Source organism: Neodiprion virginianus, chromosome 3 (assembly GCF_021901495.1).
Source record: "Neodiprion virginianus isolate iyNeoVirg1 chromosome 3, iyNeoVirg1.1, whole genome shotgun sequence".
NCBI lineage: Eukaryota > Metazoa > Arthropoda > Insecta > Hymenoptera > Diprionidae > Neodiprion > Neodiprion virginianus.
The window spans coordinates 8,356,386-8,381,567 of NC_060879.1; the positions used below are offsets into that span (position 1 = coordinate 8,356,386).

General features: G+C 35.3%; 1 protein-coding gene across 1 annotated transcript in view; it reads left to right on the forward strand.

Moving 5' to 3' along the window:
- The first annotated feature begins 3,469 nt into the window (after positions 1 to 3,469).
- The window catches only part of LOC124301442 (ras GTPase-activating protein raskol), a 241,148-nt gene continuing 219,435 nt past the window's right edge, over positions 3,470 to 25,182 (forward strand). Inside the window, exon 1 of the mRNA XM_046756480.1 lies at positions 3,470 to 3,899. Within this exon, the coding sequence (XP_046612436.1) occupies positions 3,851 to 3,899 (49 nt within the window). The 5' untranslated portion in view covers positions 3,470 to 3,850. The remainder of the gene's footprint in view (positions 3,900 to 25,182) is intronic.

The window sequence follows — 25,182 nt, forward strand, 5'->3', positions numbered from 1 at the left end:
AAACGGAACGAAACAATCGACTGTAGAGACGCAAAAGTGATGTAATTCTGGCACAGTACGCTGACAGTGTGTGAAATTATTTCATAAATTGTTTCAGAATGAAATATATATGTATGAATATGAAAATTTTATTTGAATCGACAAATCGAAACGCTGCCCCAATTCTAGTTTAAAATTGAAAATGTCAAGATACGAGTATTTAAATTGCGTTATAAAACGTAAAATAAGATACATAGTGTAAGGATTTATAATTTTCTTTGTAATGGAGATATATCTTGTTGTTTGTCATTTTATTTTGTATAACTGTATACCTTACTTCACCTTACGGTCGGCAACTGCAGTTCAAATCAGTTTGAAATAAAAAAAAAACAAATGCAGCATGGCGTTCAAACTATTTTGAATATATCTCATCCTCCCGATAATCAAAGCGGAATAACACTAAAAAAATACTAACGAGATGAGATAATCATCTTATGTGAGCCGGGCAAAGTGTCGCGATCCTTTTCGGCTCCAATTCCACCTAAAGGCGAGCGTTCTGAAAAACTACGATTTCAATTGATAAAACAATTTCCACCCACAAGGTCATAAATAGTAATTAGTATTTAGTATAGCGTACTCGCGGTTCACGCATGTGTCACAAAGAAAAGTCTTGTTGTCAGTATATTTATCCGCTGTTTTCTCAATATTTGCAAAGTTTTAAGGCTCAACAGGCTAATTAACTGTAATATTCATCGAGTTAAATTTTGTCAAACCAATGTGTTTTCAGTTATAATTCAGATGACAACTGAAAAAAACAAAACGATGGTGAAGAAATTATTTCAAATTATAGGCTTTAAAGTTTATTGTAATCTGTACTACTGGATTTTTCAAAAGAAAAACATTTCATAACCAAAAATGTGACGTTAAAATTCCTCCACCTTTTAATATTGATCCAAAAAATGTATAAAAATATTTTTTTCACATTGTTGTCATCTGTGAATGCTACGAAGTTGTTATTTGATGATATTTGCTTTCTCAAGAGTAAGGATAAAAAATTGAAAACAAGTGTACATTTTTCTCGATTATTCCGTATTTGCTTAGAATAACTGTGACTGTAAATATTCAGCATGAATTAGTTGCACTTAATTGTTATGAAATTACGTTGAGGGAATATTGTTATAAGCAAATTTAAGTCGTATGGCTTTAAAACTCTCACAATTAGTTGTATCTTTTAACTCTTCGTCTGTAATCTTGGGTCCTTCATGTCCAGGCCAAAACGGTTTCGATTAATAATTTTCTATGAAAAGAAAGGTGGTCGCTCCTATCCCCACCTAAAAAAAAGGTCCCAGACCCTGCGGGAAAGTTGCTGTGAACCGGTCAATCCGGAGCAGACACGGAAGGTCCAGGTTTACAGACGGTGAATATTGAACTCATAGGTGAGTGAAAGTGTTTTTTGTATGAGTAAACCTACCTAATGAGAAAAAAAAATGGTATATATATGACTTATTGTTAGTGTTAGCACAAAATGGAGCAACGGTCGGCTGAACAAGTGAGGTGCGTACTTCGGTGTCAAAATAATTTTGATTAACCATGTAAAATGTCGTTTTTAACATAAGAGTTGACGAATAAAAGTTTTAAATTATTCAGTTTGTAAAACGAACGATAAAAGAAATGTCTTTTCGATAGTAAAATGTGTGAATACTAATGCCTAATACATGATTTATTGCCTTTTTTACCTGCCCTGACTTGAGCATTTGATTTTAAATAAATGAGGTGCAATATTTTTTTTCTTTAAAGGTTCAACCTTCACTTTGCCGTTTTTTAAGTTACTTTATCTTAACTTTTCGTAGGTATACATTTTTTTGATTAAGTCACGGTATTCCTACCGAGTTGTCTTACTTGTTTAACAAAAAATATGTGAATAAATTTATTTTTCTACAACTTTATGATTTATATATCAAGACGAAGGTTTTCACCATTAGCATGAACTTTGTCGGAATTTTTTAAGTGTATTCACAGGGTGATAAACGGCCGGTCGTGAAAGACCCAGGCTTACAAACGGGAGGTGTCGAAAAAACGTTCACAGACGCAGGGTTAAAAACCTTTGTTTCGTGACTTTTCTGATTGTACATTTTAGTCGACTATGTTGTTCGGCATGAAATTTAATAATCAAGATAACGAAAACACAACAACCTGTAATGCCTATTAATTATTAATGTGAAAGCAGAGGTAAAATTGTAATCGTAAATATTAGAACGGCACTGCAGTGCACTCTTTTAGCTAACCGTAAAAAACTAGAAAATTTTAGACTACCAAAGTGCGAAGATCAGAATTTTCAGTTATACGTAAGAGAATTTGACTAAACTATGCGGTGTTTCTTGTATCAATATTTATTTTACAAATACCCCTATAATTGGAGGTGCAAAATGAGATTCGTCAATCTTGATAATTTGAATGCGAAAAATCGTATATCTATGATTGCTGGTGAAATTTGAATGCGCTGCACCGACTAGTGAAAATTTTTTCGATTTCAATAAAAAATTTGACCATCTGCGATGTTTTTTTCGGCCCATGATTTAAACGCATACTGACGCGATAGAACTGAAATTTGTATTATTGTATGCGCACTTTGAGTTAAGATATTTACCGAATCACAGCTAAACTCTGTTGCATTGCGTTTAAATATTGCGTGAAATCAGAGATGAAATTTTTAAATGTAACTAATTTATAATCGAGTACAGATATTATTTCATTGTACGGTAAATTATGAGAAAATGACTCCTGTTTCTACTTTGATTTGATTACGTTAATTTTATTAGTTTCACCGTGTCAAGAACGCGAATAAAATGAATAGCGCAGTTTGCGAATGTCTACAGACTACATGTGTAGTTTAGACGAATTTCAAATCGGTGTATTCAGCATTCACTGGATTTTTCGATGCATCATTTTAAATGGCTCAAGAATGATTGAAAATCTACAGCAGGTGTGTCAGATTTCACTCTACGATGGCTTATTTTATTCGGAAAACTGTTTTCGAAAAATCACGTGGACAAATGACGTAAAATATTTAATTTTACGACATTGCATCATAATTGATTCTGATCAACAAATTGAAATACCGAAGAAACATAGTCCGTTGAATAAAATAAGACATCCTGAAGCGAAATAAAATGAATCTAATGGATTTTTAACAGTTTTGAAGCGATTTGAAACTAGGCAACGATATCAAAGCTTTCGTTAACAAGCCTCCTTGACTGCCCGTTTTTGCGAGAATTATCTATGATTGGATAAATAAAATATCCTAATTGACAGTGCGCGTGTTGACGATCTGGCAATCGAATCAGAGACAACGATTTGACGCAATAAACGAGCGATTAATTCGGTTACCGGGAGTCTGCATTACCGACCGAGCAGCTGCGTGCGGGTGGGCAAATCGAATAGCGCGCCGGTGTCAAGCGCCGTTCGCCTTTCGAGTTTCGGCTTTGAGCTCAGTTCCAGTGCCGCGTTCGGTGTGTTCGGTTTGCGTAGACGTACGTCTCGACATTTCGATCACGTCGTTACAACTCGAAGCATACGTGCGGTGTTTACGGGCTGACAGAAAAGCGAGCGTAGGTCAAGTGAAGTGAAACGGATTCGTCAGTTCGTGGGTATTTTGACGAAGAAGTGAGTATGTAAATCCGATGAATCCAGGCGAGCGGAAGCGGTAGAAGAGAAAAAATGAAACGCTGCGCGAGGAATTCCGCGATGTTGTTCTACCGTTTCTGGGTTTAGCTCCGTTGATAACAGGTTGTTAGTAATGTGCCTGACAGTGTGATCGTCGTAAGTGTGCGGGCAATTTGAATTCTCTCTGTGATCGTCAACTGTCAACGCCATGAAGCTGGAATATCCCTGTCGCGTTGAGGGCTGGCTCAATGTCTGCGGTGAGTCGCGAACCTGTCAATATTCCCTGCACGAGCCCCTCGACTCAGCTGTTCGCCGCGATAAAAACTTCCTCGCTCTCGCACCACCTGCTATTTTTTTTCTCTCGTTAGCGCTTCGTCGTTCTTTCGGATGCCTGCCGCTGTCGTTTGATCATAATGAATAAGAATCAACGTTCGTGACTGATTAGAACTATTTAAATTTTATCGAGCGGAAATCCGTTGATGGTTGAAACATCCGCGAATCGCAAATTTCAAATCACGGAACGTCAATTGTTTGCAACTTCGGAGATCACTTTAAACGCTAACTCGTCTTCGTTGTTTCGGATGTCTGCCGCTGCTATTTGATCACAAAAAATACGAATAACCGGTCGTATCTGATTAGAGCTATTCAAATCGATCCAAATAAAAACGTTTGGCGATTGAAACATCTGCTAATCACAAATTTTAAATCACGGAGCGTCAACTGTTTGCAACTTCAGCGCGGTCACGTATTTCACGGTCTTTTTTAAACGCAAAGTGCGCGTATATTTTTCACATTTCAACGAAGTGTGCTTTATTCTGTTCGCTAATCAATTCTTTACAGATCGTCTAGTAGCAACAGTGTTTTTTCTCCAATTGCTCAAGTCGACGAAGAAACAAAACCCAGTATGTGACGGGTTATGAACGATGATAGTTTGATGTATCTGGGAAATTATTGTTGTTATCTGAAATCCGATTCGAATTACTTTTGAAGAACTCGTCTGCGGTTCAAATCAACTGTTATTCGTTAAAGTTAAACGTAAACGATGCACTTTTAAAAAATCCGATAATAGGTTGAAATTTGTATTTGTTAAATTTTAAATCTCTTAATTCCGTTCCCCCTTTCGAATCAAACTATTCAGTTTTTTAACATGTCATAGATGTACAGATAATGATCAATATTTCGTACATCAGAATACAATCGACCTTCTAAGTACGCATATATTGATATGCCAGTAGTAATATTAATTTACTGTTTGTTTAGCGTTTGAGTTTGGCGAGTTTTTCCCACTCCTTTATTCGCTTGCCATGCTGTCCTTGGTCTTATTTCATTTCAGTCGTATCTCAGTTTTTTCAATCCATAGTTGTATACCTTCATCTTACTCTTACTCTTACTTTGCCTTCCTGCAGCTGGTTCGACAGTAATCCGATATCTATTCGAATACACGTTACGCCATTTTTCGTTATCAGTGCATTACTAATCGCTGTAAATGTATGATCTATTATCTAACGTGTTCTTGTGAGATTGAGGTAAGCGACGTTAATGTAACGAAACACTGAAAAAATCATTCTCCAACATTACAGAAGAATAACTCTGTATTTAATTGAATTCGTAAAATGAGCTTGTTGATACTGTAATTATCGCGGATTACTGGATTTCGGACAACTTTGCTCGTTGCGAAAAAAAAAATATAAAAAAAAAAAAAACGAGTTTCTCTCAAAAAAGCACAAACTTCAAGCTCATTTGGAGAAGAGAGTTAAATGAGGCTGCAAATCCCGTTTTATTTTGCAAAAAGATTTTTCTCCTTAAAAAACATTGGCTTCGACACATACATACATACTTTGTAGTGAATTTCTGTTTCTCCAAATATGACTTACAGCCTTTTTTGATTCTCGTTTTTATTTGTTTTTAGCAGAGAGAACCCATTCAAACATTCTTCAAAATACTTTATTTAACTGTTTTCCGCCTTTTTTTCGGTCTTCTTTCCCTCTCGCTGCGAAGAGAGAGAGAAAAGCGTTATCAATATCACGACGCCTCTCGCCGAGGCGTCTTATCACGGGTTCGACGTCGATCGTTTGCACTTCGATTCGATTCACAATCGCAAAGTTAAGTACGTACGCATACCGATGCACGTGCGACTTGCCGCTGCATCATCGGGCAAGTGCCTCTCAATATTCACGCCGCGTCGTTATCGCGACGGTAATAAGGGATTCGGGATTATCGGAGTTTCAGCGTTCGAAAGGATTCCGGGAAACCGTTTATCGCTTTTCCCCATTACCGCTGCGATCGTGAGAAAAATATCTATTTCTCTTCGACTGTCGATACGTCGTTCAACGATTATAGTTTACATTTTTTTTTATTTTCAGTCGGCTCTGTACAACAAACATTTTCTTTCCCCGTCACCTTTACCAATCGTCAAAGAATTTTTACGAGCTGTGACGGTCGTGCCGATTAATCGCGTATAACGAGTATTTTTTTTTGCGATTAAATTGTATGTATTTCAAAAGATTAAACAAACTGGGTTCTCAATTTGAAGATACATACTATTTATTTTCGCATATTATCGTGAATGGAAATACTGAAGAATTTCTTTGATTCGATACAGTTATAGTCAAGTTTTATCTTTGTGAGATAAATAACGATAAATCATTTCATTGTCGGATTGAAAATGAGGGTATAATAATCGAAGAAGAATAATTTAGATGGAAAAAAAACCTTCGATTGGTTTATAGAGTTAGATATACATTGAAAATGAGTGACTATAAAATATTTCATATAAGAATGTTGAGATTAATGTATCAATTGATATTGGATATTCGTTAAACTTACCTACGCGTATTACCCGAATTCAACTAACATTACATACAGGGCATTCCATGATATCTCGATCAAAATTCTACGTCAATGTATTAAAAAAATTGTCTAAACTTCTTCAAATTTTAAAACGTGGGTTTACTTCACAGTTTTTAAATCACACTTCAGATACGCCGGTTCAGAAAATTCCTCGAAGAAATGCGATTGCGTTTTTCGTCACGTATTTAACACACACAATTATAAAGCCAATCTGAGACATCGATTTAAAATCTCGATCCAGATGTCATGGAATGCCCTGTACGCAAAATAATGAAATCAAGAGCTGAGGAAAGAAAAAAAAAAGAAAAAAGAAATTAAAAAGAAATGGCACACTAAAATTGAACCAATTGCGGCAGTATGAGAAAAATAAATTGAATTTTCTTTTTCTGTACACATAGCTGTCGGTTGCTGCTTCGAATAATTCAGTCTTCTATTGTATGGATGCCTTGAAATCGAATAGCTCACAAAGTCGAGTCCAGGAGTCGCTCATCGAAAGTTTCGGTGTTGGATCCACTGCGTATTGTGTCACGTCCGCAGCAACGGCGTGCCTCTTTTCTCTCTCTCTCTCTCTCTCTTTCTCTCTCTCCCAGAATTCCCAGAGAGCGTGCGACACGATGGCGGTCACGTGCCTCTTTATTGGGATACGCATGAGACAAGCATCGCGTGTCGGTAACGTAATTAGTATTTAGAGGGGGAGATATCCCCCTCTACCTGTCTGTCTGCAGCTTATGGACAGGTAGGATATTCCCGGTACACGTGACAAACGCCGGGCGCAGGTTGAATTTTGTCTTACCTGTTATACAAGAGATTGTGTGGAATTTTACAATACTCGCTGCTTCTCGCATATCCCTGAATCCTGGAATTATCCGGGAAAACGCAAATTGATCCTTAAGTTCTGGAAAAGTTCTGGAGTATTTTGATTTATCCTGGAAGAGCTTATATTACAGATTTTTTATGGAAAAATGTGACAATTCATTTTGCATGTAAACTGATGTATGTGTGTACATTTTTTTATTCAACCCCTGATCGACTCATCGCATCTTTGAAGATTTATGAGAAAACGAAATTAAGATACTAGAATTTTTCAATTAATCGTCCCGGGATTTCGTGGACACCCGGTACTCTCGGTAATGTGACGATGCAACTTTGGGGGAAAATTGATAATTCACAACTTTGTAGCTGGTTGGTCGATATAATTCGGTAAGCCGTCGAAGAGTAAAACGTACTTGTATATTTTTCGAAATCAACTTCTTCAATCACTTTTTTTTCCTCAGTGTTTCGTCATCGTGTTAACGCTATTGAACTTGAACCTCGTCAATACCGTACGAAAGACGAACGTACACTTTTATCGTGAAAAACTCTAATATAGTTACATTATCATCGTGAGGAAAAATTGAAGAGGCAATTCCACTCAAGGGAGTCACGAATTTTTAACAGTTGGAAATCAAATAGTAAACCAAAGGAACTTGAATACGATTGAAATATTTTTTGAAACGACAAAGAATCGATCGGGATATAAATTGAATAATTGACAATCAAAGCGATTACCATTGATTTGCAATGATTTCCATTCGTTAGTAAATATTTATGGTGATTTATAATTTTTTATATTGGTATTTCCAATAAATTTCCAACGTTATAAACCATTTCCAGGGCCTGGTTGTCATTGTTTGATATGCGGATGTGAAGAAAATAAACGAAAACATATCAATTTTTTCTTGTTTTTATGAAAATTTGTATAAATTTGTTACGTGTTACATTTGGACCTGGAACTCAATTTGAAGAGACTCGAGAATATTTCTTATCGGTTGAAGTTCGTAACGTTAATGTGAATAACAATGCCATTTCGGGAATAATCGTTATTTCGCAACTTAGAAATTACCCGAAATTCAGTAAACCGTACGTATAAATATAAAGCAGAACATACTCACATTCATTTGCAAATTCAACTGTTTCGGTCATTTTGAATTTTCGAAATAGCAATTGCGTCTTTTCAATGTTTCGTCACGTTAACGTAACGAACTTCAACCTTGTGGCACAATTTTTAACAATTAGCTACGCATGACTTACCAAGATTTATCATTGCGCAATCCCTTGTGATGTGAAAAGTAATTATTTCAATTTTTCTCCTGCGGCCATAAACTATTTGAAATTGATTCTAAAAACGAAATCCTTCGTCAATTGTGGAAATAATGTACAATATTTAATTCCTCGAAAAAATAAGTATCATACGCATAAAAATTGAGATGCTAGTGTTTTAAACTGATACATTTTCACAGTGATCAGACTTTGTTCTATTTTCTCTAAAGATTCACCTTGTCTGGTACGTAAAAAGTGTTTCGCCTTATCCTCGTTTCATACTTGCTCATCGAATACATATAATAATATTGCAAAGATAAGTTATAATTAAAAAAGTATTTCTCTCCAGACGATGGAACGTAAAAATGAGCGAAACTTGCTACGTAGCCACGACGTTATCAGAATAATTCAAACTTATACTTGCTCATGTATAACATTATATTACAATAATTATGTAATCGAGCAACGCGTTAACGTTTATTTTTTTTCCTGGATGTTGTTTTAACTTACGATACAAGAATGTCCTCTTATTTATGATCATAGTTTCCGAGTCTTTCATTTTGTGGTATTCTATAGCTTCACGCGTCTATATACAATATATATATATATATACATATGTGTATATGTAACAAACTATCCGGTCGACTTTATACATTACGCGTAAATGTAAAGTAATACTGCTCATAACTATATACGCGCGTTGAGTTGCGGTTTAATTGCGTTGTTTACGATACCCTCACACATGTGTGTATGTATGTATATATATATATATATACTAGCAGCCCATCCCGGCTTCGCACGGGCATAGAATAATATTAAGTAATAATATAAATGTTATTTTTCTAGAAACTCACTGTAAACATTGTGTATTTTCTTTTATTATATTATTATATGCCCGTGCGAAGCCGGGATGGGTTGCTAGTGTAGCTTATATGACACGTTCGTAGATTTACCGTAGCAGCGCCATCTATTGATTACTTACTCAACCCAGTCGAAAGGTATCGACATCTGTTAGAATCATTCGGAGTTAACAGATAATTGTGACTGTCGAATAATAACAGACAAATAATTAGCAATAAATTAAAATTGCGACTATAATTTGAGATTTAAACTATCCTATCTCTCAAGTTGGATCGAACTGCACATGGTGTGCGTATTTTATTATAATCGGTTAAGTGGTTTAGGAGTCCATTGAGGACAAACATCGTGACACGAGATTTATATATATTAAGATATATATATATATATATATATATATATATATATATATATATATATATATATATATGTATGTATAATGTATAATACAAACCAGAACTGAATTTTCACTGTGAACCCCGTGTATTATTATACTTACTGTATAATAATGAATAAACGTGTACAACGTGATGTTGTATCTACTATACGGAGAATTATTGCAGGATATTCAGCACAAGTGTTTAGCAATACTTAGTTGAGTGTCTTTTGTACATCCATGTATATTACATCGTGTACCATACTTGACACAATCATCAGTATTATAACAACCGATATAATAGAAACTAAGAATGAATTCGGTGAAAATTCATTAAAAATTTCTATTTCTTTGCCAAACTTTTTTCTTCTACCGAAAAGCTCCTCATACCGAGTGACTTGATTTTTCGAAGTATCATTCGATCGTGTCTCATTTGTGTCCATATACCTATAGAGACAGATTGCGATTTTTTTGCAATTTTTGCATCCCACGCCTAGTGATAACGATTGGCGACATTTGTTTGTTTTACAACTACTGTTTTTTTAACGTTAGCTAACGCTTTTGAAAAGTTTATTGGCAAATGGATTCGTTGACTGATAATGGCAGAAATACCATTTACAGTCACGTCCTGATCAATTTATTTCTACTTTATTAAGTATTAATCATCATTGATTATCAATACACATTAACATGTCTATTAAAACGTGAATTCGTTATTAATTGAGTATTAAATACATTATATACTGTCTATCTTCTTAAATCCACCCAATAAACATTATATCCGCTAACGTATTATTATTGATCAATTCATGCATTATTAATACCTCCTTTAAAAGAAAATTTCTCATTATTCTGAATTACGCGGCGTGTTGGCTTTAAGGACGCACTTCGAATTTCCTACGTTAACTAACGCTTGCCTGGAATACCTACTACTATAGGGTAATGTTTGACAACGTTTCTCCAAATGGCATACCCCTGTTTCAGCGTTAGCTAATACTTGAATGACCTGTTATGGGGTCGCTGAAGCCCAAACCAAAGGACAGAGTTAGTCCAGGGACCGACCCCAGCTGTTCCTTTCTCTCTCTTATTACGACTTCAGCTCGGTCCACAAACGGCGCAGTTTGCCTCTATAAGTCTATACTTGTACCACTGACAATTTCGTTTCTACCCTTCAGAATGATAAGATATTGTAACGAGTACTGTTAGGCTTGCGAGTATCTACCAAATAACAGAATTATAATTTATCGCTAGTAAAAACTTTGTTGCATTTGAAACATCCATGCTACTTGCCACGTTTTTGTCGGCTTCGAAATTTTTTAAGCGGTATGACTTGCTGTGTTTTTCCCATCAAGCCGCTCCCGAACTCGGTAAACAGTTGCAGTTTAAAAAAGTAGGTAAGACGCGGTTAAAGTTTTCCAGAAAGTCATCGTGTTCCTCATTTTTATAAAAAGCTGACAGCGATATAGAAAGAAGTTTGATAGTAGATTGAAATACGAAGCGCGCGATATTAACATTCCTAATTGGATATGAAAGGTACGACACCTTGAAGCGTGTCATAAATAGTTGCTACAATTTTTCGATATACTACCAAACGAAGTGCCAATAAAAAAAAAAAAAACCTCAAGTTCTCAGATGCAAGTTGCCTGAGACTTGACGATCGGTACAGGATTTCAGAAATAGGTAAGTGAGTAAGTAAGTAAGTAGGTAATAAATCGTCCATGAAAATGGACATGAATATTTTTTGAATTGAATCAACTCACTTGGATGAAGTCGATCAAGCATCGATAATTTATTCCTTGCGGTCAAATTCAGATATTGAAAGTATCCAAGAACAGTTAAGAAATCCAAACGATCGCTTGGCAGCTATGCATACTTTCGTATAGAACTAGTTAATCCGTCATTTTGACAAATACCTAAAACCCAAGGCAAATCTCGAACTCGACGATTGCGAATTAAGTTGCGGGGACTATGAGTGAAAACGGCACCATCAATATTTGGCTCGTCGGTTGGGTTCCATACGATTCTCGGCTACGTTTGTCAAAGATGGAATACCTCTTAAGAACCTATCATGTCCTAAACATCGACTGTCCGCAAGCATTCAATCGGGGAATCCGTTGATCTATTGGAACAGCCAACATATTTTCCAAGGTCAAATGCTTGCCCAACACAGGGTTCGCTTGGTTGGAAACCCGATGTCGCAAGGGCGGATCCACTTTCCGTTATGTATCTGTGGAAGTGACCTACAGACACAGAAAACAGGACGTTCGATATCTAGGAGTGAATGTATTACACTTGAAAATATGTAAGCCAAACTTCGTCAGGACGGATATGGGCCTTGACTCGTTATTATTAGTTTTTTGAAAGAATGGTCTAATCCTAATCTTCCGTTAGTTTTCTTAAAATTGGAGTGTTTATTGATACATTTGGTAACTGAGTTTAAGTAAAATTGAACTGAAAGAAAAATTGGTCTATTTAACTTAGGATAGAGCCACCTGATGTCTGATTTTCAACCAATTTGCATGAAAGAAGTGACGTTTTTAGTAAAGTTAGGTTAAAGCTATTCCTGGAAAATGTCTATTTTTGTGTGGAAAGCCGGGAGATGTTAGAGAATTTGATATGCCATTGACACGCTGTGCAAGCTTTGGACTCATTAATTTTCGAACGTACCACGTGGGGGGATTCAACCATGGATTAAAAACAAGGAAATTGCACATTGGCACTTATTTTAACTCTCGTCAGATTTTTCATATGCATTGTTATACTTGTGATCAACTTTGGAGGCTTTGGTTCATCTATTATGATAAACCAGTGATATTTCGGGGCTTCGTGCTGTGTAGGCCGAATGAAGAATTTCCTAGATTACTTGGATTGGCAATCGTTCATCATGCGTCTGCATAAGTGCATTCAGATTGATGGACAACATTTTAAGCAAATGTTAAAATAAATTCATTAAAAAAAGTACTAACTTTGCTACCAAGATTTATTCTCCTTCAATTACTCGTTTCGATATCACCTTCCATGCAGTGAGTAAGAAAATAGGCGGTGCCCATTGAAAAAAACATTGCTACCACAGAAATCTCAAAAGATATAACCTTTGGATAACATTCACTGGAAAAACTTTGTTTTCTCCATTGGATGCCATAAACTTTTGCGAGTAATATTTTTCTGTATCAACAATCATGACCAGATTATTCAGAGTAGCAGAGTGAAATGGACTACTTTGTATAAACATTGGTCCGGCTCGTCGGGACATCCATTTGGCACTTAAAAACCCACGTTTTAGTATCATATTCGGGTATACAAAATATTGTGCGTAAATTATTATTAATCCTAACTGCGAATGACAGCGTGGCTTAAAGATATAGGTACTTGTATCGCATGAATTCCTCTGAACAAGAATTGTGCAACTGATGCAGAAATCTACTTCAAGCCGATTGTTATCTCAAAAGATAGATTTTTGAATTGCATCAAGTGGTTGCGTAGATGATATTTGAATACACTTGAATTAGCCGGGTAAGAAAATACTCTGCGCGATTCTCTGCATTTGTTTGTACGTCGTTATTGCACGATGGTAATGAACCATGGAGTTCATCTGTGCCTTTTAAGAGAAACGAGTGACTGATATACTCTTCAGCCTGTGCTTTTGACGGAAAGGTCCCAATTTAACGTAGGAATGAGCCAGATTCCAACATTCAAGACATCAGTCACGTGTGGGATGTCTTGGTTATTCACTTTCATCTTGGGGCAGGTTGTGAGGTCGAGTCTGCACGTGTATGCTAAGCTTCCCAGTATCATCGCCTTAGTTTTTGAGTCATTCGGTTGGAGTCTATTTTCAGTCATCCAGGATACGACAGCTTCTGCGTCGCGAGTAAACGTTGCAACATCCTTTTCAAAATCATATGGAAAGCTGTGACGGGTTTCAGTCGTTACAAATAAATGGCGGGGATGGAAGTATGAAAGAACGGTGCGAGAAAGACAAGAGTGACGAAGTGGACTGAAATAAAGTGACGTGGTTAAGGTGTCGATTTTTGAAAAACGGCACGGATGGGTACAAACGGAGCACAAGCGATGCCACCGACGAAAAGAATTTATTTCAACGTCGAGTGACAAATTTACATTGGTCTGGTTATGTCCAAAATTCGTTTTCGATCATGTATGTAGGTACGTACATACATAGTACCGGGCATGACATAAAAATCATAACCAGTTGTGCGTACCTCTATCTCTATCTCTGGATGTGCAAATAGAACTTCGTCTTTCTGTCCTAAATGCGCTTATAACTCCAGAACTACCGAACCAATTTTGATTCTTTTCAGGGTGCCGTACCTCAAAAGGAAAAGACGGAACCATTATACGATCACTTCGTTGTTCACCTTTCTGTCTGTCAATCCGTTCGTCCGTTAAGACCCTTTTTCTCAGGAACGGGAAGAGGTATCAAGTTGAAATTAGTATCAATTACTACGGTCCCATGAAGGTGTAAAAATTTGAAGCTTCCAAGTCAACGGAGTCAAAAGATACGCGGCTATTTATGTATGTCACACATATTTTGATACTCCCAAACTGACTTATCCAAACCTGTAAAGTACTTTGCGATGATCTAGAATCGTGAAATTTTGAGAGAAGCAAGGTCTTACAGCACAAGTAAAGGAAAAGGTCCGAAAATAGTTTATTTGTAGTTATATCACATGAAAATAATAATTAAGTTTGTACGGAACTCTCAGGGTCCGTGTTTTTTTTTTTACTATGGACAGTTACATCGTCTGACTAGGTTTTAGACTATATTTTGTTGTAACCAGATCAACAGTTTTGGAGATATAACGATACTTCTCATAAACCAAGTCGTAATAGGCTTACAAACTTATGCGAACACTGACTTAACTTTCACGTATAGAGAAAAGTTTTGTTCAAAAGTTTTGAAGGTCTCGGCGAGCTCTGCAAAAAAATCCGTGAGAGCATATGGCTATGCATAATAGTTTTGCCGCAAGAAGTATTTGAAAATAGTCGCGGGTGGAGCTGCAACGGACTGCTAGTATTTTAGGTACCAAAAATATTTACATGTTCCTATCTTTTAACGATAAATAAAATGATAAAACGTCTGAATAAGAACTTGGGAAGCCAGAAGAAGTCGTTCAATTAAAATTCCCATCAATGTTACTTGCAACGCTAATGATTGCGAATACGAATGAAACTAAATAACATTCCTATACCATATGCAGTAACGGAAATGACACTGGGCGAATTAGAATAATGCAAACTAAGATATGGATAGTTTGAGAGAAGGTCCTGTTATCCAGAACATTGAAAATTTCCAAACACTTGAAGATTCCTAGAAATTACTCGGAAAATTAATCTTTATACAAGCTTACCTTCAGACTGGATAAAAATCGATTTATCCAAGTGTCGTGCAAGAGATGTTCGTTAACAATTACATTCGCTTGTTACAACAGATACTGGTATGTAAAATTTATGCAATGTTCTTCAGCCAATTTTCGAGGATCGGGTTACGAATGAACAAAAAAACCCCAGATTTTTTATCATTTGCACGTTATAATTATAAAATTATTTTTCAAATTGTTATTCATTTCACAGCTTATCGGAATTTCCTCAGATTCGTTTCTATTACGTGTACTAGGGACATTGTTTTACTGGTATTCACTGTCATTGACATTTTCCCTGGTTTGCCAAGTTTTTATTCAGACGTTACAGTATTGCCCGATTATCCCCCCCCCCCCCCCCCCCCTTGCCGCCAAAATATTGTGCTTACATTTTTTCGTCGCCTGTCGCATCGTTCTCAGAATAATAATTATAATCTGTACAATCTCCCCTCTGCTCAAACATTTGCTAGAGATAAACTTGTACTTTTGTTCGAGAATTGCTTGTTTGGTTTTTCGTTGCTCCTTTGAGCCTGCTCGAAGAGGAAACTTCACCAAAAGTGAGTGAAGATGCTGATTATACCGCGATGAATCATTATCGGCCATGGATCTCACCGCTTAGACTCTAAGACGACTGGGTTTCTCTTGGCGGTAACAATCTCTCGTACACTTTTTAACCACATCGTCATTTCGAGTATAGTGTAAAAACGCATGTATTCGCAACGCGTGTAGCACGTGTATCATTATTTACACACGGTATTCGTATGTCGTATCTGTGTTTGCAGATACGCGTGTTAATATAAGACACGCTTCGGGTATAAATTTTACGATGACTTCATTAGCAAGTAGATACTATTCGGTAATCACGGTTTTAGACTTTTTTACCTCCTTTTTTTTATACCGTTTGTTGCTTTCCGTTTAGATCACATGCCATAGGTTTATAGAATACCTCACCTTGCACTCCGATGCTGGTCGTAAAATTCAAGAAATTAGTACTCCAAATAATCCATCGGGTTCATTTTGGAATTTTGACATATTTTCCCGCCTCATCGCATCACTACAAAAGGAAAGTTGCATTATGGATCCGAAAGACTTGGAAGAGCGAAGGAATTTCGAAAATGAACAAAGTTAGTCACAATCCTGTGAGAACTGATAATTAAATCCATACATCCGAATCCTGTGATGTGAAAATTGCTCAAATCGTATCGTCAATATAATTAGTTTGAACAAACGCGATGTAGATAAATTGTTGAGAATACTTTATTGTTAATTCTTCGTGTAAGCAATTAGCCTTGATTATTCAACGAACGATTAGCTTTATACTTATAATACAGAACTGAATTTCGTTGATTAATTATACCAGCAATTTCCGTTAGAAATCTTAAATCCGCTGTTAAAATTGAGCAAACCTGTAATAATAATAGTGACATCGCAACCGACGACTTCACGTTTAATTCAATAATTACGCAACTAAATTCTATCGTAATTAACTGTAACGTGAATATAAATTAGATCTACCGTAAATGCATACATACGTACCTGTACATGGATAAAAAATAAATTAAAGTAGGTCCAACAGAGTTAGAGAGCGACATGATGGGTTGGTCGATTTTTTTTACACGACCAAATAAGGATCGTATGTTGAAGCCGCAAGTAGACGGAATACGGCGTTGCGACGTTTGCAGATCTTGGTACAGATTAATTAAATGGTTATGTGCTCACGTCGTTAACTTTTACAATTCCAAGTTGGCGTGCGCCACTTTTCTTTTTCGTCGCTTCGAGTGCCAACAGCATTCTATCCGCAATTTACAATGTAAACGTGGGCATAATTGGGGGCATTTATGATTATTCATTTATTCAGGTCTAGGCGAAAAGGTAAACTTGTATAATCACACGGTCAACGAGAGATTGATTTTACTAAAATCTAAGCACCGACTGCTCAATCAATTCTACTGATGGGATTCACTCGAAGGAGACAGATTTTCAAATTCAGATCAGGGTACTCCATCGGGCTCTAAAAAATCTTGACAGAGTTTTCTGAATACTTGTGGTCGATTTTTATGCAACTTTAGTACAATTTTGAAAATTTTTCCTGAGGTTTAAATAAATTTTACGAATCGAATTCTACGGGGCTTTAACCGTTTTCATGGGAATTCTTATGAGATTTCGGGAATTTTTACGGGAATTACCTCGAGGTTTTGCAAATTTGTGGTATAAGATTTTCCTGAGTTTTCTACGGGGCTTTGAGATTTTTTTCAACGACTTTTGCGGTAATCTTTAAATTATTCCACTTTAATTAATTTTGGTATATCTTGAAATATGAAAAAGTTGCCATGTATGACCACTTAACGGTTAGGCAGAAAATGTATCTGTTCATGGTAATTCGACGACAAATTCAAAGACGTGATTACATAAAATTTGAGAATTCCAGTTAGCGCCAATAACCATAAAACTTTGAGCATTTCACCCGAATGTGCCGAATAAACGTATGCCTATGTATGGTAAGGAGTGAGTACGTATGTAGCAGTTGGAGTGACTCACGAAATTGAAATTGGAGTAGAGAAGACAGAGCAGCGAGAGATGCGGTAAGTAAGTTACAAGTATATATTATCTGGGTTTCGGTGAAGTTTCGCAACGCGCGCAACTTTGCAGAGGTCATTTGGTTGCGTCCCAGATCAATGCAAACCATCTTTGGCTGGTTCCATGGCCTCTGTATGAATTAAGGTCAGGTAGTGATCCCATCCTTACCGACCGAGCAAACTCACCCTTCTTCATCTTGTATTAAGGGGGTATTCTAGTGTAGAGGCATGAATTTGAGGTGTTTTTTGAAGTGCTATAAACAAAAAACAAAAAATATTTTTACCATCCATTTTTTTATCAGGCGTTTATTATTATTTCACGATTACAAAAAAAAAAAAACAAGTCAAAAAATACAAAATTGAAAGTGCTATGAGTTGTTGAAGTGGGGGGTACAAAAAAAATGGCGCGCCAATGTTGTCACGATTGCAAGCATTTTCAAAATCAGAAAAAAAAAAAATTATTAATCTACATAAATGCAGCTATCGTACTAACTAAAAAAAAGTCGAAAAAAATTTTTTTTTGCCAAATTACGGCTGTCCGAAAAAATAATACGTTTTTTTTTACTTTTTTGGACGTTTCTGAATTTTTTAAAAATAGTAAAAATTATTATTTCGTTATAATAATAGTTCGTGCGATAGAGACATGTATTGAGAAGATTCTCACCAAATTTCAAGTAAATCGGTTCAATAGAACTTGAGAAATCATGTCAACCATTTTGAAAAATGTAGTTTTGAGAAAAACGCGTTTAAAGATTCGAGTAAAATTCGTTCCAGCCGAGCCAGTATTGAAGACGTGTCACTAAAATGGCTATATCTCTGAAAATAATTGAAATTTTGACTTGTCCTTGAGGTCTCGTCGACCTCAATATTACACAAAAACAGTCTCATGATACTCTTCGTTCTTTCCAGAATTGTACGAAGCATCTCAACCATTCGCTTTTTGGCCCCTGAAATGTGGGAAATGCAGGAACGGTGTCAAAAAAGCATATATTTTTTTGACTATCTTCCGGACATGAGTAACTTTTCTGAATTCCGCTACGAAAGAGCGACGCGCCGTCGAAATTTGAACCCTTTCCGTTCGTTTGTTTATTTAATATAGGAAGATGAAGTGTGAGTTTGCTCGGTCGGTAAGGGTAAGAGTATTACATAACCTTAATGTTTTTACCCCGTCGGTGACTCTCTCGAGCAGAACGTGTACGAAACAACGGCTATGTAAGGAAGAAAACGTAATCAATGCACAGATGACTTCGCGGCTTGACCTCGCCCTAAACCTTGCCTAAAATGACTCTGCATAAAAGTTGTAGTTTTTTTGTTAGCTTTCGAGAGGAATTGTTGAAAAAATTTTTACGTTCCGGTAACGCGGATTTTTTACCAAAAAAGGAAGAAATAAGTTTTTTCATTCAAAAAGGACCCTTTGTTTTTGCTGAAAAAATTACAGAGTCTTTCAATGTGTGTGACAATAGCGCCGAAAAATCGCCAGAGTGGCACGGATCGAGGTTCTAGGGTAAAAAAAATGAAGCCACAGAAATTAATTTTTTTATTCTGGAACCTCGACCGAATTTGTGTGGCTTAATTTTTTTTACCCTAGAACCTCGATCCGTGCCACTCTGGCGATTTTTCGGCGATATTGTCACACATATTGGAAGACTCTGTAATTTTTTCATCCAAAAAAAAGGGGTTCTTTTTGAATGAAAAAAATTATTTCTTCCTTTTTTGGTAAAAAATCAGCGTTACCGGAACGTAAAAATTTTTTCAAAACTTTCTCTCGAAAGCTAACAAAAAACTACAACTTTTATGTAGTCATTTTTTTCAGTTACTTCAAGTTTTCGAGATATATTCATTTGAAAAAAAAAAAACGGCAATTTCTCAAATAATGAATTAAAAAATCTGAAAAAATTCACATAGAGTACCTTTTAGTAGTACTTTGATATAACCAATTATGGGACAGATCTGAGATGGTCGAAAATAAATATATATACGTATACCAGGATCAACAACACCTGCTGAATTAAATAAACGTGCACCTACGCTCGAAGAAACCTTGTATTTTTGTATAATATATGGGACATTCTGCGTGAGACGAATCAATCGGTCACTTGTCGAATAATACTCACTTTTTCTTACACTACACCGGTCGCATTTTCAATCTCTCTTAGTTCTTAATCAATATATACTGCTGATATTATTAATCAACTTTTTTGTCAAGGGATTATTTTCGATTACTCCAATATTGTTGTGCAAAATTCATAGAAATATTTATTTACCATATGTATATTGATGTCATTTTTGAAAGGTTTTTACGAAAAGTAATTTTAAACTTTGTTGTCGGTATAAAGTTGATTTCCGAAACTTTTGCTTCAAAAGTATGTAACTAGTTACAGACTTGGAGGAATATGGAGGATAAAAAAAAACCAAAATACGTTGCGAATAATTTTAAACGCTCAGGGATTTTTGTAATATATTTGTTCACTAAAATTCATCAGTCAGCGGGTAAGAATTTGTTTCAATTGAAATTAATAATGGTCGAAGCGTTGTTTATCTTGTTGCACGAAAACGGTGTGAAAATCGATAAGTTTTTATTCGTTAACATTTTTACGCGAATACACCGTTAATGCGCATGCATGTAACAACATATATCAGTATACATATATACCTAAATATTTATGCAATATATTCCACGTGCGCTGTGTTATATCTGACTGGCGTATTTTTACATCCATTAACGAAGGAACCTTTCGGTAGGAAAAAATGGTTCACATGCGATGGCAAGAAACGCAGTGAAAAAGGCATGAATGTTTGTAAAAAAGTTGGATGGGAAATGAAAATAAATAAAAGTCGGCACGACTTCCACGTGCCATGATCGTCGTCTCTCTTACACGTTTTTTAACGGGCACTCGGCCAATCGTCCAGCTTATAGACGTTACTTATACTTCGTACGATTTCCGTTTTGGCTCCGATATTATATCATACATATCTACGTTAGGGTTTAGGTGGTTCTTGCTTGGGTCATGTCGTAATTTCTTCTCCCTCAGCCGCAAAAAGCAATCATATTGTATGGAAGAAAAATCAGGCTGAATGAAAAAATAATATTGCCCGACAACTCTAACACGCCTCACATTTTTATGTGGGAAAAATTCATCTTTTTGAAATTTTTTTTCGCGAAAACTGTTCATTACTTTGAAACTGTATATCATAAAAAACGTTTCATTAGGCTATTCTTTGGGCAATTTAATGCTCTACAAAAAAGATCTCTTGTAAAATTTTCGTAAATCTTATATTTATCACGTTATTAGTGAAAAATGCAGACAGTTTTAAATTGCGAGAAATATTAGATTTGTACGAAAATTTTACAACAAATCTTTTCTGTAGAGCATTCAATTTCCTGCAGAAGAGTTGAGAGAAATTTTTTTTATAACACACAGTTTCAAAGTAATAAAGAGTTTTCTGAAAAAAAATTACAAATTCATGAATTTGCCGCGTAAAAATCATTTTAGAATGGAAAAATTTTTAGAATCATCGGAAATTTTTTGGGATTTAGCCGGATTATTTTTCTATACAAAACATGATTACTTTTTCGGGGTGAACGCGAGGAAATTTCAAGTTAGAAAATTTCATTGATACGATAACATGTGATTTCAATTCAATTGAAATCATTACATGTTTTATGCCTCGAACAATTGGATCAATATTATCAAATGATACACCTGTACGGAATAAAAATCAATTTTCAAGTTGTAATATATCAGCGGTTTGTTTGTTTTTTTTTACTTCATGCTAAGTCAATCGATAAGAATTTCTCGAGTTGGATACATATTGACAAATCAAAATCAGGAGTGAAAAAAAGTTCATCAATCATTTTCAGTCCCATAAGGTAATATAAAATATATACGGTAAATGCGTACGATATGAAACGCGTTGACTAATTTTTTTTTTCCACTCTAAAATGGGAAATATCTATTAGTAGAGTTTTTAAACGTGAGGTATACAAGTCTAAGCGAAGAAAATTATCTAAACAGAGCAAAATATCCAAAAGGGGAGAAAAGAATTAATTATATCGAAGCGTTGGAAAACTGTGACTTGAATTCGATCAAGTTGAATGTAAAAAATGATATTTGCTTGGCATCTAATTGTAAAAAAAAAAAAAAAAAAAAAAAAAAAAACTATAAACTCACATATTCGAACTAGAAATTGAGATTGTTAATCAACTAATCTTCAATCCAAGTATAATATTGCATGATTTTGCTTCGTGTTGAAAATTTGATATTATACCACTTGAATTATTATTTATTTCCTGACATTTATGTTTTACCCAAAGATCACGATCCATAACACAACAATATATCAATCGGGAATCGTACTCTCCCAAATTAAAAGCTCATATTTTATAATAACTATTACTTGAGATTAAATCAATAATGAAAATATCGTCAGATACATTTTTGAGGCATCAAACGGAGACTTGATATTACAAGCGTGGATCTTCTTACTAACGTAAATTGATATTATGATTGATTTGAGCGATAAAAAAAAATTTTTACTCGCGGTTCTTCGTAAATTTAAAAAAATGTATAAGTATGAAAAATGAACTAAGCCTGATCTTACACATGACGTAGAACGCTCATATTTTGCTGGAACGTTTCTTTTAACCCAAATAAACTTTTTAGCGGATACTATGGTGGAAAATCGCAAATTATTTCTTTCCGACACATCCTAATGTACATATGTTAAGAATATTTTATTCGCGAATGAATTCTAAAATAACTTTCTGAAATTATAAATTTCTTGCAACCTACACGTTGTAACTGAATAAATTATTTTGCTTCGTGAAAAATCCTGATAACACTGTAAATATCAATTTGACTTTTTGCAAAGGTGAACAGAAATGATAATTTCTTCTATATGCTTTCTAAAGTTGCCTGTAAGAATACACCTGTAACGACCAAATGAATCTTTCCATCGGAAATCAAAGTATTCAAAGCCTTTTCGGTTTCTTTATATCATTATGTCAATTATGATTGATAGTTTCAACAAAATTATTCACCTCAAGAAAACTTCTCATCAAGATCTTGCCCATTTTTTTGTAATAATAATTTTTTTACCGGAGTATCTAACACGTCACCATACAAAATAGCGTTATGACTATTAAACGCAAATTACGTCTCTTCGTCAAGATTTTAATGAATCAATTAATCCCTGAATGAAGAAAAATGTATACGTATATTTACAGTGTAATGTTGCCGCATTATATACCCAAACGTAATTCCTATTATATTATATTCCCTACGTGTATCATAACGTACAGGTAAAAGATATATGTAAGCATTTGTTTGAATATAAATTATGCGCATAATTATTATGCTAGGTACGAGATTTACGTATATATTGTAAAGAATGAGATGGATTTAATTATCAGATAATATCGTAGCGGGCATACAATACACACAACGTTGTGCACAATGTGCCATAAGGGGCCGGCTGTTGGTTAATTAATGATCCCGGAAATATATATGTGCGTGCATACGTATATATTATTTTAATTTATATATATACATATATATATTTCTAGTTATGCCAATAAATTATAATGAGGTACGTTGTTCGCGGTGCGTGGGATTTCAATCCGATGAAAATTAGTTTGACTTATTCATTTCCCGTGCATACTAATAATAATAACACAAACGTCAACAATCGCTATAGTTTGATAAATTTTAATTTAACAACTAAAGCGTAGTCTCACGTGATTTTACCACTTTGGACTTTGGAATATCTGAAATTTCATACTTCATTCCGACGGCATGGACATATTTTCATTCGTACTCTACAACGATTCAGAAATCATCAGAAAAATCATTGTTCTTTCAATTTAATAAACCTCTGCAAACGGTACGATATAGCCGACCAGCAAGCAAAGTTAATCCTACCACACCAAAAGAAAGGAATATCTGGCATATCACTGGTAACACATATCACTTTAGTTAATAAAACTTTGTAAAATAATATACATATGCTATATTAGTGGGATAATATTTTTCGATAGATTTATATTATGTAATATTATTTAATTATTTTTATTCAACGGTAAAAACACCTCTTAAGGTAGTACCGTGATAAATCACTTTTCTTACAATATCTTTCAATTTTTGAATACACATAATTTGAAGTGTCCTTTATACGTAGGAATTTTTTTTAATAGTCCTTGCGGTACTAAATTTTGCAATATTAGCGATCAAAAGTCGTACAACTTACATGTATTCCCTATCCCGACCGTAGTTAGAGTGAGCATTTTATTTAATAACAGCCATACTTTTCTTAGAATTTTTTTTAAAAACTGAGAATTATTAATTGAGGATATAACAAGTAATTTTTTTCAAAAAAAAACATAAACAAGCAGTATTCATTTTTTTGTAAATAATTCTTAAAGTTTGTTGCTTTTAATGATTTTCAAACTTTCTCTCATAACCTGACCCGTGAGAAACAGTGACTTGGCAACGTTGCCCTACGCGGGAAGTTTAAAATGCCATAAAGGCCCAACGAATTGAAATAAATGTCAGAACTTTGCCGTTTTTTAATCGCGAAGTCATTGTGTATTATTTTCAGTCTCCAATTATAACTAACCTCAAATTGATTTCATAACAATACATTTCTCTACAACACATGCTTGAGGGGCAAGAGATACTGAGTCAGAATGCAACGTTGCCAAGTCAGACAAAAGACGCAATGGGAAAATTTTTATACTTCTGCGCATGTGAGAGGAGGCGCAAAGGTGTACTGTATCTCGACTACTTTTTACTTTAGTTATAATGTTTTATACAGGGGATATTTCTCTGGAAGTTGAGGACTGCTGCTATCACGGTACTACCTTAAGTAGCAGTAGTGATATGTTCTTTCTTTTGTCTTTGAGAAAACAAGTATTTCGTATCGATGCTGATATCACTGCATCTGTTTTCACTCGCAAGAAAAGCACAAAAGTGTACCTTGTTCCGGGCTTACATCCAGAGCAGGTTTCATGATATCAACGTTAATCGTGATGTTATTTGTTGATGTAGATGCGACGGGCTCGCCAGTTTTTGCCAATGAATTAATTTTTTTTTTTTTTTTTTAATTTTTTCCCCTACCATCTTTTTACCTTTTGGTGTTACTTTTTCTCTTTGGTTTTATTTTTTTATCTGCAAATCATCGGGATCGGCATCGGTACGAATTAGCCGACTGCCAGTTGCTTTTGCCAGAGAACATTTCACATTTGGCTCATAGCAACCACAAGCTAAATGTCAGCGCGGCAAAATGACCGGAAATAATCACACTTTTAAGGCATCACGTGGTTGTTTGAAAACACATTAGCCTTAAGGCTGACTGTTGGATAACTTATCGAATACTAGTGAAACGAATAATCACGCGTAACTTTTCGAGGATTGCCTCCAGCGGCGTC